Genomic DNA, 16,865 nt, shown 5'->3' on the forward strand with positions numbered 1-16,865 from the left:
GACTTTCTAGGTCGCAGATCCCTGTGTTGCCCAGTCTGGGAAATGGCATCAGGTCTCAGAATTCCAAGTCAGGGCACGGTGACCATCAGGCCAATGCAAACTGCAGGTGTGGGGGCATTCCTGAGCTGACAACTCCCTGCCCCTTGGGCATAGAAGCCAGATGCCACTGTGCCCAATTCTGCTGATTTCCTTCCTGGCACCAGCCTGGGGGCTGTGGTTGGCTTCTCTGGGTTTGCCTGAAAAGGTCTCAATTGAGTGAAATAGCATGAAACACACTACTCCCATATCTGTCAGCACAGAGATGAGAAGCTAGAATTTTAAAAATGACTGTGGTTTAAAAAAACAAACACTAACAAAAAAAAAACAAAAAAAACAAAAAAAAAAAAAAAAAAACAGAGAAAGAAAACCAAGCCCAGAAGAAAAAGTCCCGTGTAAAGCTACCTCACAGAGCCCAGCAGAGCCAACCTCTCTGTAAGGACTGAAAACCCAGAGCTTGGGGCACAGCACTGGGGTCCGTTTTACCACCCCCACCTCTGCATAATCCCTGTCTTTGAAATAAGCACATGTTGTTTAACTTTCTTATCCATGGTGCTAAAATGGCGGCTCTTTTGGCGGCCGGAATAAATGTATAACGTCTTTGTGGTAGTAAATGTATGTACTTCACCTCACAGGCTAATCAACGAGTTCTTTGGTTGTGGTGCCATTGTTTTAATGGTAATTTAAAAGTCGCTGATGCCAACTTGACTCCTCCCCCTTAATCTCCCTGCAGCTCAATCTCAAGCCCTGACAGGATCTCTGCCCTCCTCAGAATGAGGGGCTGCTCACTCAGGCGCTGGGAGATGGGAAAGAACAATGTGTGCTACAGTGTCCACATGTATCAGCCAGGAAAGGGAGTTTCGTGATTGCAGAAATTTTATCATTGCTCTGAGCAGTTTTCCTCCCCCACCCCGAAATTTTTTTTAAAAGAAGAAAAGACATGAAAACAAACTAAACTCACTTTGAGGTAGGAAATTTTTTCCTTTAATGTAGACAGTTGACACTGCCTCCTGACTGAGTTATGGAGGAAGGTACACAGCCCCTGTGGATTGTAGGTAGGTTGTTTGGTCAGTATATTTCAAGTAGTTAACTAGCTTTACAGTCGTGGATTGGAAAGATATTCCTCCATATCCATGGACAGACGATCCTGAAGCAGGTACTTGTTATGTCATTTACTGTCGACAGCGCTTACTTGTGATGTCATTTACTGTCGACAGCGCTTGCTTGTGATGTCATTTACTGTTGACAGTGCTTACTTACTTGTGATGTCATTTACTGTCGACAGCGCTTGCTTGTGATGTCATTTACTATCAACAGCGCTTAATTGTGATGTCATTTACTGTCGACAGCACTTGTGATGTCATTTACTGTTGACAGTGCTTACTTATGATGTCATTTACTGACGACAGCACTTACTTGTGGTGTCATTTACTGTCGACAGCACTTACTTGTGATGTCATTTACTGTTGACAGTGCTTACTTATGACGTCATTTACCGTCGACAGCACTTATTTGTGATGACATTTACCGTCGACAGCGCTTAATTGTGATGACATTTACTGTCGACAGTGCTTACTTGTGATGTCATTTACTGTCGACAGCGCTTACTTGTGATGTCATTTACTGTCAACAGCGCTTACTTGTGATGTCATTTACTGACAAAGCTGCTTCATGGTTTGAATGTAAAATGCCCCTCACCCCCAGACTTATGTGTTTCAACATTTGGGCCCCAGTAGGTGGCACTAATTTGTAAGATTGTGAGGTGGTGTCTCCCTGCAGGAAATGGTTTGTTGAGGGTGGGCCTTAAGGTTTTATAATCTAAGCCCTCTTCTCTTCTCACTGTTTCTTGACTGAAGGTACACTGTGATCAGCTAGCTTACCCTCCAGCCACCACAGCTGTTCTACCATGAAGAAGGTCCTCAGAAAGCCATGGTGATGATTAGCCTTAATCCTTAACATGACCCAGCCTAAAACCACTTGGGAAGAGAGGCTCGGTGGGGACGGTCTAAGTTGGGTTCACCTACAGGCGTGCCCCGAGACCCTAGCACCATCTTCTGGCCTCCTCAAGAACCAGGCACACATGCGGTGCTCATACATACATACATGAGGCAAAACACTCACATGCATAAAACGAAAATACGTAAATCTTTAAAACTACGACGAATTACATTAAAATGTTTCCATTGTGTATATGACTGGTACTTCTTTATTTACTTATTAAGATGGCATTTATTAAAGGCTAAGCGTATGTCACTCATTATTCAATTTAAAAGGTCTAAGGTCTTGGCCAAGGTTCTGCAGCTAGTAAATGTTTACTGGGAACCTATAGCAGACTCCCAGGTAAGCCAACCTAACGGTATTTCTCTATCTCTTTGCCTTCACAGTTAGCGTGGCTTTCAACTGTGAATTTCCCAGCATACGTTTCTATTTAAAAGGTTCTAGACCAGTGTTTCTCTCCCTTCCTGATGCTTTGAGCCTTTTATACAGTTCCTCAAGTTGTGGTGACCCCAACCCTAAAACTGTTCTCTGTGCTATTTCATAGCACATGAATTGTAATGTAAATACCTGATCTCTGATATGCAACCCTTATGAGAGGGTCATTTGACCCCCAAAGGGGTCACAACCACAGGATGAGAACCACTGTTCGACACCAATGGGAAGGTTTTCTATCTTGATTACTACAGGGGCTACACAGGTACATTTCTTTTTTTCTTTTTTTTTTTCCAAAACAGCAAAGCCAATGTCTTAAAGTGAATGCTTTCACATTTACTTTTCAATGATATTGATTTGGAGTCTAAACCAATCAGTTGACTCTGTTAATCCCAGAATTTAGGGCCTGAGGCAGGAGGATGGCAAGTTGGAAGCTAGCCTGAATTGTGTATTAAATTCATGGTCACTTAGTCTATATTATGAGGCTCTACCCAAACAAACAAGTGAGGGGAAACTACCCTAATGCAAGAAATCCAAAAGTTTATTTATTTTTTCATTTATTTATTCATTATTCATGCCTTTGTCTGTCTGTCTGTCTGCCTGTTTATTAGTTAGCTAGTTCATGTGTGTGTGTGTGTGTATGTGTGTGTGTGTGTTTGCCTGAACACATTTCTGGGTTCCACATGTGTAGTAACAGCAGAGGTCAGGGAGGGTGTGTTGGATGCGCTCTAACAGGAGTTACGGACAGTTGTGAAGACACTACATGGGGCCTGGGATCTGAGTCTATTCCTTTTTCTGCAAGTACAGCAAATGCTCTTAATCACTGACCCATCTCTCCAGCCCCCCTAAAACAACATCTACTGCATAAAATTCTAGGGGGCATTATATACTACATCAAACAAAGTACATGTATTTCTCAGGGAGTTAGCAGCAGCGTTAGAGAAAATGACTATGTTAGCAGGTAAGAAGTGAAACCCATTTCTGAAGAATGCATTGCCTGGGTCATTTGCTTGCAGTCCAGTGAAACAATGAATGTGATCACAGAGCTGCCAGGTTTCACACAGAAGGGTACCATTTTCAGGGCATCAGATGCACAGGACGTGTTGTGTCTTTTTATTAACTTTCTCTGAGGGCACGTGCTCCCAATGCCGCTGGTTGCTAAGAGAACCTGAAGGAAATCTGCAGTGCTGAGGGCATTCTGGAAATTCCAAAGAATCCATGTCACTGTGTATCGATTATAACATGAGCACAGACTAGGTGAGCTTTGACAGCCAAAACCTGGTGGCTTCAGCCAGAACAAATGGTTATTTCTTGTCTTGGCAGTCCCAGTGAGTGACTGAGGAAGCCATTGATCTTTACATGGTTCTTTGAGTACATGGGACCCAGGGTACCCTGGGGCTTCCTTCCCAAATGCTCCTTGAGATCTAATGAGTGAAAGAGATTCACATTCGATATCTGTCTTCGTTCACTCTGCTAGAACTCTGCTGGATGTGGTATCAAGCATAAAATGCTATTACCTACACTTCCTCCTGTTAACTCAAAGTCTGCCCTGTAACAGGTTTCTCCTGTCCAATAAAATCATTTTTATATAAGCGATGAACTCAAGCTCAATCAGCCATTAAATATTTACCCGTTGTCACTTAAACACCTGGTGGTGTGCTGGAAATCAGGGATATAGAAATAACAGAGGTAGAGCTCAATTGAGGAAGGAATGGAGGTTGACAGGATGAGAAGACACAGAGAAAGAGGGAAGAGAGGAGAAAGGGCCACAGAGACCCAGGCAGAATGAGCCATGGATGGAGAAAGAGACACAGAGAGATAGAGCTGAGAAGGTGAATTAGAAATGCTAGAACATGGGAGGAGTTAAGGGTTAGAGAGGCAAGCATTTTTGTTCAAAGGACTGTCAGGCAGTGATCCACTCTGAAGGCTTTTAGCACCTGACTCTGCACAGATTTCCAAGGCTCAATTCTCAGACAACCTGCTGCTCCCCACTCTAAGTGGAACCTCTCTGTCGGTCTGGGAATGACTTCCCAATAGTATTGGACACTCGGAGTCCCTGTGCTTTTTCAAAAAAAAAAAAGATGCTTCTACCATGGAGTGCTCTCCTGGCTTCCGTCCGCATCGCCAATGATTCCTTTGCAGACTCCCCTTCTGTCTTCCCTGAGCCACAGAGCACTGGGGTGTGTGGCCATTTCCTGTCCTTGCTTTGTACATTGGTGTGTACAGATCAGGGTATCGCTCTCTAAGACTCTTTAACCCTATCATAAACTCGATGCTGTGCTCCCCACACAGAATCCTAGCACTTGGGAGGGGAAGAGGGAAGCTCGGAAGCTCAAGGTCATCCTCAGCTATATGTCAAATTTAAGGCCAGCCTGGGCTACATGAGATGAGTAAACAATGATGAGTAAAACAATAAACCTGGACTTGTCAATTCCAGGCAGTTTGTTTCAGGAAAGTCACGTGGTTTGTGTGGTGCATTGTTTTCTATCCATAAGTTGAAGGTGTGCATGAGTTATAAAGTCGACTCCGTATACATACTATAACACACTCACATGCCAAATACTCAAGAGTACTGTCCAGTACCTAACAGGTACTACATTACCATTCTATCAGTATGATAGGCTTAAAAGCCAATTATAATTTTCAGGACTCCAACTCCATAGCTTTGACTGAAAATTAGTTTATATTATACTACTGATATATGTCATGTGACAACTGGTGATCATTCTGTTTTTATCTATTTGTTTGTTTGTTTGTTTATAATCACTGATGACTCAGAGTTTTTTTTTTTAATAGCCTAACCACATCTCAAATCTGACAAGACTAGAAGAGCTTTTGATGTCTTTCTCTGCAAATTCCTCCACCCACAGTCCTCATTCCAATACATGGATCTAGACTTTCTCTAGAGGCCCAAGCCCAGTGTTGAGGAATTTCTCTTAATTTTTCTCTCCACTAACCCGCCCGTCCTGTTGAAATAAGCGATTCAGTTTATTCTGTTGAAGTATTTCCAAAATGTTTCCTGAACCTAACACACTTGACAAGGACTCTGGATCTCGTGAACTTTGTCAATCAGTAGGCAAAAGACAAGCCAGGATGGTTCAGAACTCAAGCCATTCCAGCCCTTAAACTGCAAGTCACTCTGGTACCTATCGGCAGCACCGCATCTCAAGGCCGGTTCTTTCATTTAGCACAGCAAGAATGATTGAGCACACCCTCCTGTGCCCTGGTTGTCTGCAGGCCACCGCCAACATGCTGCATGCACTTCCATTCGTCTCCTCTTCACTCTTAGCTGACCAGGAAGGAGCGTTCATTACCAGCTACAGGCAACTTGGTGAAATATTCAAAGAGATTAGAAGAGACCATGTGACAAAGCCAGAGCCGGTGGCTCATGCCTGCTGTCCTCGCACTTCAGAGGCTGAGGCAGGAGGACTGATGTGAATCCGAGGCCGGCGTGTGCTACACAGTGAGCGCTAAACCATATGTAGCCAGACTGGACTACATCTGAGACCCTCTCCAAAAACAACAACAGAAACAAAACAGAAAAAGAAAGCACAACTTTCTCATCAAAGTGGGGGAAAACAACAACGGGAAGGGACCAGGCTGTGATTTTTAGCATGTCCCCAGAATTCTGAACAATGTGACTTTAGTTTTAGAACCACGAGCCCTTTGAATACCAGACTGTACTAAGCATTGGCACGGGACGCACCCAGAAATGGAGCAGCTCCTGTTTAATAGGAAGACTTTGTGCTGGAGACCTGGCTGGCTCTCGGGGCAGTGTGCTTGCTTACAAGCATGAAGACCCGAGTTTGTCCAGCCCCCACATAAAAAGCTAGACGAGGCAGCATCTGCCTGAAATTCTAGGGTGGAGAAAGTGGCATCCCAAGGATTTGGGGCCTCTATGACTATCCTGAACAGCAGTTCCAGGTTCAAGGAGAAACTGTCTCAAAAAGATAGAGAGGTATAGAGGAAGATGCCTAACATCAACCTCTTGCTTCTCCATGTGCACAGACATGCACATGTGTGTGTGTGTCTGTGTCTGTGCACATACATACATATGACACAAAAATTATCTATGACGAAAAGAAAAAGAAAATGTTTTCTGATTACTGCAGACGTTAATGCCCCCAGGCGTATCTGCTTTGCTAAACGTTAGAATCACTTGAGTGTGTTTTTGTAAATCCTAATGCCCAAGCTGATCCCACGTTTTCTGAATCAGAAGACTGCGGGATGCCTCCAGATGCTCTAGGCTTTCAAAGCTCCCTTGGAACTCTCACATCATGCAATGGAGCCGAGGACATACAAATGATGTTCTTAGCGTATGGGCGATTGGAATGTCGTGAATAAAGGCTCTGAAGCAAGAGTCAGACACTGACTCTGAGGTCTGCCTGAGCTTGTTCCTGATGCTTAGCCTTTCTGAGTCTCTGCTGACTCATTTACTCAGAAACGGTTTCCCCCTCAGAGGGGCAGTCTGAGCATCGTGCAGTATGATTTACTGACTTAGCGGAGTACACAGCATGGGACCCTCACACAATTACTTCTTCTTTCATTTGCATGTGTGTGCATGTGTGTGGGGGTAGCTATGATGTCTGCACATGAATGCAGAGGCCAGGGACAGCTTCAGGGACCCACTCCTTAGCTTTCTCCATCCTTTGCTCAGTCAGCGACTCTCAGTGTTCTGAAGCTCACTGAACAGGCTAGGCTGGACAGTCAGAAAGTCGAAGGGATTCTCCGGTCTCTGCCTCCCCGGTGATGACATTACAAGTGCTTGCTGTCGTGCCTGGCTATTGTCCATGGAGACTGACTGAAAACAGGTCCTCAAGTTTGCATGGCAAAGACTTTTCTGCCTGAATTATCTTCCCAGTCCCACCATTAATGTCCTTAATAGTATATATAATTATAGCAGTGCGTTATTAATGCCAATTAGTCACTAAGCACTAATCAAATGCCATGTCTAGCTACAAGAGATGATTGTTAATTGGTACTAATGGAGACTATGAATGACTGTGGAGACAGCTGCCGGAGTCTGACAGACACGAGGACCTCAGCCTGAGTCTTTAGGATCCTCTCCTTTATAAGACGCAAGCCCGGTTCACAGATTCTAGAACTCACCTCCACCCACACCCGCCACCACAGATTTATGGTACCTCACAAGCGGCTGTGTAACTTGAGTGTGACTTGCTGGAGAAAGCGGCTAATAAATTTCCTTGAGTCTTCTCAGAAGGGACTTTTAAATCTTCAATGACACATGGGCAAGAAGAAGGGAGGGGATTTCCAGGCACATCTCTCTTATTTACTCGGTTACCCAGGAGCCCCTTGTTTCCCTTTAGTTGAATCTCGGGGGTTGGACGGATACTGTGACAAGGTTACTTTTAAATTGATAAAAGGTTTGATTGTGTCAGCCCATTTGTCAAAACCGTCTGACACCGTGGGTAATGGACTCTGCGCTGGAGCCGGATGGCCCGGGAGCTGATCTTCCTATTCAGTGTTCGGTCCACGCTGTAAGAGGACAGCAGCGGGGCGGGGTAAAAGTCGAGGAGATTAGCGCCTGCAGACCCTTCAGATCTGAGCGCACCCCTCATTCTGTTTATTCTGTTCTGCAGGCTTTTCGAGGTGGGCGTATCTCCTCTCTTGTTAAATGAGAAAGTGACATTCACAGTCTCATTTGTAGAGGGGACAATTTATAGGAACTTGAACAAGAAGAGCATTCCATTCGCTGGAAGGACAGAAGGGCAGGACAACAGAATCTTCTCAGTAGCAACTTGCTCCCACCTCAGCAGAGATGTCCCCTGGATATTTCAGAGAAGGCCAGATGAGCTAATCACAACGCGGGGACATATGTCGAGGGCTCTTCTCTGTTGTTTTCATTTTAAGATAAGGTCTCACTATGTAGCCCAAGCTAGCCTTGAACTCCAGATGATCCTCCTGCCTCAGCCTTTCAAAGTGCTGGGGTGGCGGCTATGCCTTACCACACCTGCTTCTTGGTCAAGGCTTCCCGAGACTGTTCTAATTCAAATGGATAAGCCACTTGCACGGTTAGATAAACGATAGGACGGACATAGAAACTGTAGATATAGTCATGATTCCTCCGTGGTGATTAATGCTCAACTTCACTTTGCTAAAGTGTGGCTGTGATTATACAGCGGAAGTTAGCCAACCGCAGGGCTGGGGTGCAGCTCGAAGGCAGACAGATTGTCTAGCCCGTGCAGCTCCAGGGAGAGTCCATTATGCAATGTGTCAGGCAATTTGACATATGCAAAAGGAAAGCAAGGAGGAAGGGAGAAGTGGGAGAGAGGGGAAGAGAATAAATGAGAAAAAGACAGCCAGAGACAGGAAAGGGAGAGAAAGTTGCCAATTTCTTTGAGGGAACCATTTAACTTAAGGATTGAAAACGCATCACATCACCAAACTTTTACTTAGTCGCAAAACACTGCAACCTTCTCAAATTTAACAAGTGAGATTGCATCATACTGAATTGCTCCTCTTATGATAAGCAGAGGCCACTTGTGATCCAAGTGTCCACCCGTGATCATCGCCACCTGGTAGCCCACACCACCCGTGTGTGTATGATTAACTGGTCGGGTAATTCTAATGTGTACCAGGGTTTGAGAGCTCCTGGTGTTAAAGAGTCTTCCTCTCTGTCAGTCTCTACTGTGTCTGTCTTTGATCCCTTTACTGTATCGGCCAGTAGATGTTTTATAGGATGCTGGGTGCCCATTTGTGACAGGCAAGAGACAGGGACTAAATAAAAGTCAAGTATTTTATTATATTTCCTGATTTCTGTCCTTTTGTTTGTTTGTTTTGAAGCTACTGGACTCTTAAGGCCTTGTTTTACTTGGCTTTTTAATTTAAAGACACATGAATACAATTGTGGATTGTGGTGCAGTCTATAATGCCAGCTACTCGGGAGCCTGGGACAGCAGGATTGCACATTAAAGGCCCCTTGGGTGACAGGCAGAGTCCTAGGCCAGCTGGGGTAGCATAGCTGTGAAGAAGCAAAGTCTAAACAGAGTTTCTACGTAAAGTCAGAGTGGCTGAGAATGCAGCTCAGGCATGGAGAGCTTGCCTCACCTCAGTTACACAAGACACTAAATCCAGCCCCCAGGACCAGCGCATCCCATCTTTCCTCATACACAAGGGTTCTGCCAGCACTGCCATCCAACACTCATTCTCACACCTTCTCTGGATGCCCGTCAGTCCTGCTTCCGACTGACGCTTCGGTCGTACCTGTTCTGAATGGTCAGCAGTTTCAAGGATCCTCCTCCTCGATCTGCAGCTAAAGTTAACTTTTTTCAAACTAAAGTGAGATTGCCTATGACCACTCTACGGCTTCCTCACAGAGACGTCTTGTTCCCCTCTGTGCTGCAGGTTCACCTTGTTCCGAGGTCGGCTGCCCTTCGCTATGGCCACGTTGACCTGCTCAAGCTCTTGTCCTTGCAGGGTTTCTGACAGACATGGCGTCTGCAAGTAAGATGTTCCCTCTGCCTGGGATGCCCCTCCCTTTGTTCCTCATCAAATTGATTCCCTCTCATGACCTTAATTGTTGTCTCCTCAGTGGTGACTGTCTGAGGGCAGGTTATAAACTAAGGCATGTCAAGCTTCCTCTCTGAATTTAGGGTTACCTTTTTTATTTCAAGCCAAATGCTTATTTAATCCACGCTTCCTTTCCCCAGTAAAAGGAAAGCTGAATGAAGACAAAGGCTTTATCTAAACGGTGTCACCGCCAACATGCTAGAAGTGTTATGTAAATACATCCTTTTCTTGATTGCTTTTTGTTTTTATCATTGCTGCCATTGTTAAGCAGGGTCTGGAGTCCTGTAGACTAGCACTCAACCTTCTATGCTGCCAAGGATGACTCTGATGCCTCTGCCTTCTCCTTCCTCCTCCCTGGCACTGAAATCACAGGCCTGCATGTCTGTCTTGTAAATATTTCTTTACTGAGAACCTTGTTAAGAGTAGTCTGTATTCTGAGCTTTCTAAAGAGATACAAAAGGTCCCATTTCCTACTAAGCGTGCACAGCCAAGCACCTATCTAAGATACGGCTACAACTAGACATGGCCACAGAGCAAAAGTCTGTTTTCCTGATTCTTATCCTTCAGCTTCACCCCTTTACCCATGATTTTTACTTCTCGTCTGAACACACAGAGGTGGGGGGTCATTTAAATTTGTTTTCATATTACACATTGAAGCATACTGTATTTATTTTCCTTTATATCACCATCTTGTTGTGCGTTAACATTCATACGGGGTGCCATATCTTAATGCCAGAAAATTCTGTATTTATGGTGCTTTTGAACCTCTGTTTTCTATCATTTTATTATCACCAATATTAGTAATCATTACACTTCCTTTCACGTGAGAAGTGCCTGGAACCTCATAGGAATTAGCATGGTAACTGGGTGCACGGAACCCTGCAAATACTGCCTGGGACACTACTCAGCTGGCAGGTTTGTCTAGCATGCCTAAAGCCCTGGGTTTGATAGGAGGCACCACATAAACCAGGGCCGGTGGTGCATACCTGTAATCAACTTCAGAACCTACAAGGCAGAGGCAGGGCTGTCAGAGAAGTTCATGAGCGTCTTGGTCTAAACGTGGCATTTGAAGCCCTCCTGGAATGCATGGGGCACGGCCTCAAAACAAAAAACAAGTCTTTTCTTCCTCTCTTAAAATGTTGGGTCCCTGATAGAAATGTCAAGTTTGAAAACGATACATGCAAATTATATGCATCGTAGGGAACTAAGGCTGCAAAAGAGGGGACAAGGCTTTCCAAATGAGCTGCGTCTGTCTCCCAGCAAGAGCACCCCCAGCCAGCGGCTCTTACAGTGGTTAGCCACCCCAGGCCGAGGCTGTGCCAGTGCTGGACAGGGAGACAAGAGAAAGAGACACAGGCTGACAAAGGTGAGTTCCAAGAGAGGCCCTCACCCACTAAATTTCAGAGTTAAAGAAATGTAAATAGCTTCGGTTCTGATACATTCTTTGATTTGCCTAAGGTCACAGACTTCACTGATGACACATCCAGGGTTGGGGGTGGGAGCCAGACATCTTCACACACAATTACTTCTACTATGCTAAGTAGTCATAACTGCTCTCTATGATTCTATAAGGAAAATATTACAAGCAATTAATACCACATCCTAATCACTTCAGTGACTAGTGAACCCAAAAGTGTTTTTACAGTAACTTGACCACTGGCTAAGTCTTGTTAACTGGCAACTATTCGTGCACAAGGCCTACCATTACTTCCTGCTTCTGCAACATCCTTGCAACTTCTCAAATATACATAGAAACATCAGCAAGACTTCTATGCTCCTGTACATGCCTGACTGCCATGATACACACATTCCCAAACATGGCTGAGTCCAAGCCACCAAGTCTGTAGCAAAGTTCTCCCAGAAGTCTAGAATATTGAAAAACAAGTGCGTTCTGATGCCTTGCTCAGAGGCAGTTTCAGCACATCTCAAACAGTGCAAAGAGAAGTCTACAGAAGGAAATCTCCACTCACTTTCCTGTGATTGAGTGACAGGGGTGTGATGGGGTGTATATGTAAATGTTCATATGTGTGCATGCATGAATGTATGTATGTTGTAGGGTGCATGTTCACACCTGTATGTATGTATGTATGTATGTATGTATGTATGTATGTATGTATGTGTGTATGTATGTATCCGTGTAAGCTCAGGTATCATTCTAGAGCCTGCCAGGTAGGCTAAGCCGGCTGACCCAGGGGATCCTCTTGTTTTCATCTACCTAGTACTGGATTACAAGTGTGTACCACCACTCCTGGTCTTTTACATGGGTCGGAGGTCAGGGGAACTTAGGTCTTCACACATACAAAGCAAAGCACTTTACTGACTGAGCCACAGTCCCAGTCTTCACCTCGATCTTCCAGAAGAGAAAACTGGAATGACCACACCAGGGCTGAGGATGTCTGAGTGGCCACCCCTGCTCATCCTCATCACACAGAGAAGCTTCGGACCAGAGCAGCCAGTGGTCCTCATGTGTCCACGAGAGAAGAGTTCGCAAGCATCTGCCACAGGAGAGGGCCTGTGAGAAATGCTTGCCTCTTGATTTCCTCTCCAGGCCCAGTGGAGCAGAGTCGCTCAGACTCAGAACTCCGTGGATGGCACAGAACAACTAGAAAAAAAAATCTCTACAAAATACCCAGAAAATGTGCCGTATGAATATGGCTCAAGTATGAGCCAATGAAAACACAATTTACCTACAAACCTAATCATAAAACCAACAACTTTCGTATTTTCTAAGACTTTACTCTCCTAAATAGTGCAGATCTTTCTAACAAGCTATTTGCCTTCTGATTCCCAACCCCTGTATCTTTTGTAAAATAAAAATTAACAGATGTCCATATGCCTTTGTCACAGCAGTTCTAACATTAGAAGACTAAAGCTGATGTCTTCTAAGTAAGCATTTTCCCTGCACGATTCCGTACTACATCTTGGACGATCACACAGACGTAGCAACAGGGTGTGTTTATCCATCCCCACCTATTGTTTTACTAGCTGATCATCTGGCTATGACTTTTTGGATGTCCGTTTATGTCTGTCCACCATTATCTGTTGTCTAGATAGGAACTCTCAACTTTTCGATTCATAACGAAGGCAAATAAATACTGCCGGTTGCGTTTCCCCTTCTCATAGCTTAGAGGTTGGAAAACTCACAAAATAAATAGCAACCGGGCTACAAGGGAGAAAAGAAGCAACCGAGTAGTAGCGTCTCCCAAATTTAAAATTATCATAGGACAATTCAATCACAGCTATCTGTATCGATGATATTTTGAAAATAATAGGAGGGAAATCTAAAAACACCAGCCTGGGATCCTTAGTTCACAATTTGTTACAGAGTTTATTTGTTGGGGAAACCCATGCTATGTTAACTTGCAAAGACATGGCAGTGATAATAAGTGTGTTTATAGATAAGGAATTAATGAAAACATTTTTGGAGTAAGACTCAACTATTTCTATCTATCTTGGGCAATATAGAAGGATTCCATCAGAGGGTTCTTGGCTTGGATGGGAAGTAGTCATGAGGCTTGGGAATAGCTACTTCTAGGGGAATTAAAGGGCCAATGATCAGGTCCTGGTTAAACCTGTGTTTACCAAGTATGGCTAGAAAAGTTCTGGTGCTCAGGCAGGACGGCATCCTGCAACCACCTGCATCATTGACACCGCTCCCTAATGCGGCTCCTTCCATGACCATAGTCACCCATCACCAAGCCGTCTCCAGCTTCAGCAGTGAAGAAGTCTCTATTGTCACCCTCTGACTTCCATATTGACTTCTGAGTCAATATGCATGGCTTGGCTCCAGTCCCCAAGCCCTCTGTTCAAGAAACACGCCCACACAGCCACACACCAAACCCCACTCCCTGAAGGAAGCTGGAGCAAGTCCCCACCCCCCACCTATGTAGAAGAGGCTTCCTCATTGAGTCTGCAGTGGGTACAGCAGCCCGTGGGGTGTCCCCACAGGTGATGTGTACATCGGAACAGGCCCAGGGAACCCCAGGACACTTACGGTTGACATAGCTTGATGAGGTCCTGGTCAGTGGTGCCTGGTGGAAGTCCTCGAATGTATAGGTTTGTCTTACTCAACTGTTCCCCACTGCTGTTGCTGCTGCTGTTTGTGCTGGGGCTGGGAGGAGCCATGGGGTGGGGAGCTGGTGCATAGGACTGCTGCAAACAGAAGGAAAACAGAACAGACTGTTACTGGACAAACAGAAGCCAGGGCCTATATACAGGCCAGCAGCATTCACTAAAGGTAGTGCAAATCAAGCCACTCATCCTCTTTAACACACACACATACATGCATGCACACACACACATGCACACATGTACATATTCATGCTCATACACAACACACACAGGCACATACATACACATGCACACATTTGTGCACACAGACAGGCACACACATATACATGCATACACACATGTACACATTTGTGCACACAGTCACATGCACGCGCAAGTGTGTGCATGCACACACACTACACATAACACACAGGCACACAATACACATTAACACATACATGTATACACATATGCACACATGCACACACACATGCACACATTCATGCACACACACACATGCACAAGCGCTCGAGTGTGCGTGCACACACATACCACACACAGGCACAAAGTACACACTCACACATACATACACACACATACACACATGCACACACATGCACACACACACACACACACATGCACACACACACACACACACACACACACCAATACCATGTTCCATGCTGTTCTGAGAACATTATCACTCATCACTTGCTTTGCCCCTCCTCTGGCCCAACATTGGATCAGCACAACCACGCCTGGCAGACAGTGAATTAGCAGGCACTCTTGGCAGACACCCTCAGCCTTGATTTTGTCCCTCGCCAGACTGGTTCTCCTTATGCTTCTCGATTAGCATGTTACCCTCTTCCCTATTGCACAAAGACGGTCTAACAGTGAAACAGCTTTATCGTCCCTATTCTCTGAGCCTCTCCTTTTCTCCAAAGAAACTTCCATCTGCTACCTTCATCCCCCTGTGGTAGAGCATGATTCTAGGTGTGCAGGAACCATCCTGGTTCTATGAATGAGCGTGTGAGCAAGTGAGGGAGGAAATACATCTGTCTCAGCTCCTTTTCCCACTCTCAGGCTGTGTCCCATCACGACCTGATTCAAAAGATCGTAACCGATTTGAAATATCCGACCCTAGAGACTGGGACCCTGAACAGGAGGATTCATGCATTACAAGTGTCCCGTTGACTGTGGGAGGTTTATTATCGAGTGGCCTTTGTCCACCAGACTCTAACGACAGCTGTTCTTGGCATTTGAGAGCTAAAACCTCTCCTACAGGTGCTGCCTGATGTGCCCTGAGCACGCTGGGGCCTCCCTTCCTTTCGGGGTTCTCCACTACTTTAATCGGTCAAAACATTTTACGTCAAATTTCACATAATAAAATTGCCTCACAAAGGTTGGGATATGTGACATGAAGGTAATTACACTTCTACAGATCAAAATTGGTAAATATATCACTTATTTTATTTCACCATTCTTCATGCAGACCATCTTCAGATCTCTAATTACACAGAATGCCTGGGTTGGGTTCCTGCCGCCTCTCTTATCGGCTGGGTGACCATTAGATGGTGACGCAACCCCTCTAGGTAACACCAGTCTCGTTAACATGAACAAGATTATGGTCCCAGGGTCTGTTAGAGACCTTAGTGAGCTGACGCAGACATGGCTGCTCCCAAAAGCCACTGACGAAGTCATATGTTGCGTGGCTAGACCATCACTGCTGACCGTGTTCTAAGAAGGCCAAGTTTTTTACTTGGAATCCAGAATGTCACGCAAAAGCAGGAATGAGCATATTCTTCAAGACAGTAGATGGGGTTCGAGAAAGGGATCACAGAGAAAGGGCTCGGAGGTGAAGAATGTCCCTTGCCTTTGCAGGGGCCCAGGCCCAGTTTCTAGCACTCAGGTTTGAGAGTAACAATTGCCTGTAACTTGCTCTGAGGGACCCCGATGCCCTCTTCTAGATCCTATTGGCAACACATTGTGTCATTAACTCGCACAGACACAGACAATGCAGGTCAATAAAAGTCATTACGTCTTTTAAACTATTCTACTGAAAAACTTATCCGGGCTCTTTCCTAGAGCCTGAGTGATTGCAACGAGGGAGTCGAGTAGGAAGCTTGGGGCTCAGTAGCAGAAATGAATTTATTCAAGCCTATGTGGTAGCCGAGATTGACTGTCAAGTCGGCGGGATCTATACTGACCTGGGAGATAAGTATCCCCCGAGGGTCTCCGTCCCCTGAAGCCCAGGAGCCATCTTTTCTTCCTGACTGTAGATGCGATGTGACCAGCTGTCTCCAGCTCCTGGCATCAGGCCCTTCCCCCACAGTGGGAGGGGGACTATACTGTACTCTCGTACTGTGGGCAGGAGGAAGCCCTCCCTTCCTCACGTCGCTTTTCTTTGTGTCAAAGCAACGGGGAAAGCCCCTAAAACGGAGGTCACCCGGCTACTCAACAGCTTAGTTGTGGAAGAACTCGAAGGGCTACCTTGATGGTATGATGGGAGGCAGCGATAACAAGCTATACCTTATGCTGTTGGGATCTCGTTCTAGACAAAACAAAACACCGAAAATGACAATGCTAAGTGGACAGGCCTGCGGCCCGTGGAAGCAGAGGACAGCCAATAATTAGAACTGACCTCGTCCTTAGGAACATCTAGAATACATCATGGAGGGATGTAGGGACTCCCACTGAGCTGAGGCCACGCGTACCCTTCACCAAGTCCATCCTAAAGTCCCACTTGCTTCTCTTCCTCCCTCCAGTTGCTTCCTGGACCGGACTCCTTCACCCTGGGAAGCTCCCTTCCTCCATTTCCG

General features: G+C 45.4%; 1 protein-coding gene across 5 annotated transcripts in view; it reads right to left on the reverse strand.

Moving 5' to 3' along the window:
* Nucleotides 1-16,865, reverse strand: part of Rbms3 (RNA binding motif single stranded interacting protein 3) — a 665,104-nt gene that overhangs the window by 502,790 nt on the left and 145,449 nt on the right. For 3 of the 5 annotated variants that reach the window (XM_032911068.1, XM_032911067.1, XM_032911065.1), the window contains exon 2: nt 13,991-14,148. In XM_032911068.1, the coding sequence (XP_032766959.1) occupies nt 13,991-14,148 (158 nt within the window). The remainder of the gene's footprint in view (nt 1-13,990; nt 14,149-16,865) is intronic. The other 2 variants (XM_032911069.1, XM_032911066.1) reach the window with 1 other exon arrangement.

This window comes from Rattus rattus, chromosome 8 (assembly GCF_011064425.1).
Source record: "Rattus rattus isolate New Zealand chromosome 8, Rrattus_CSIRO_v1, whole genome shotgun sequence".
NCBI classification, from domain to species: domain Eukaryota; kingdom Metazoa; phylum Chordata; class Mammalia; order Rodentia; family Muridae; genus Rattus; species Rattus rattus.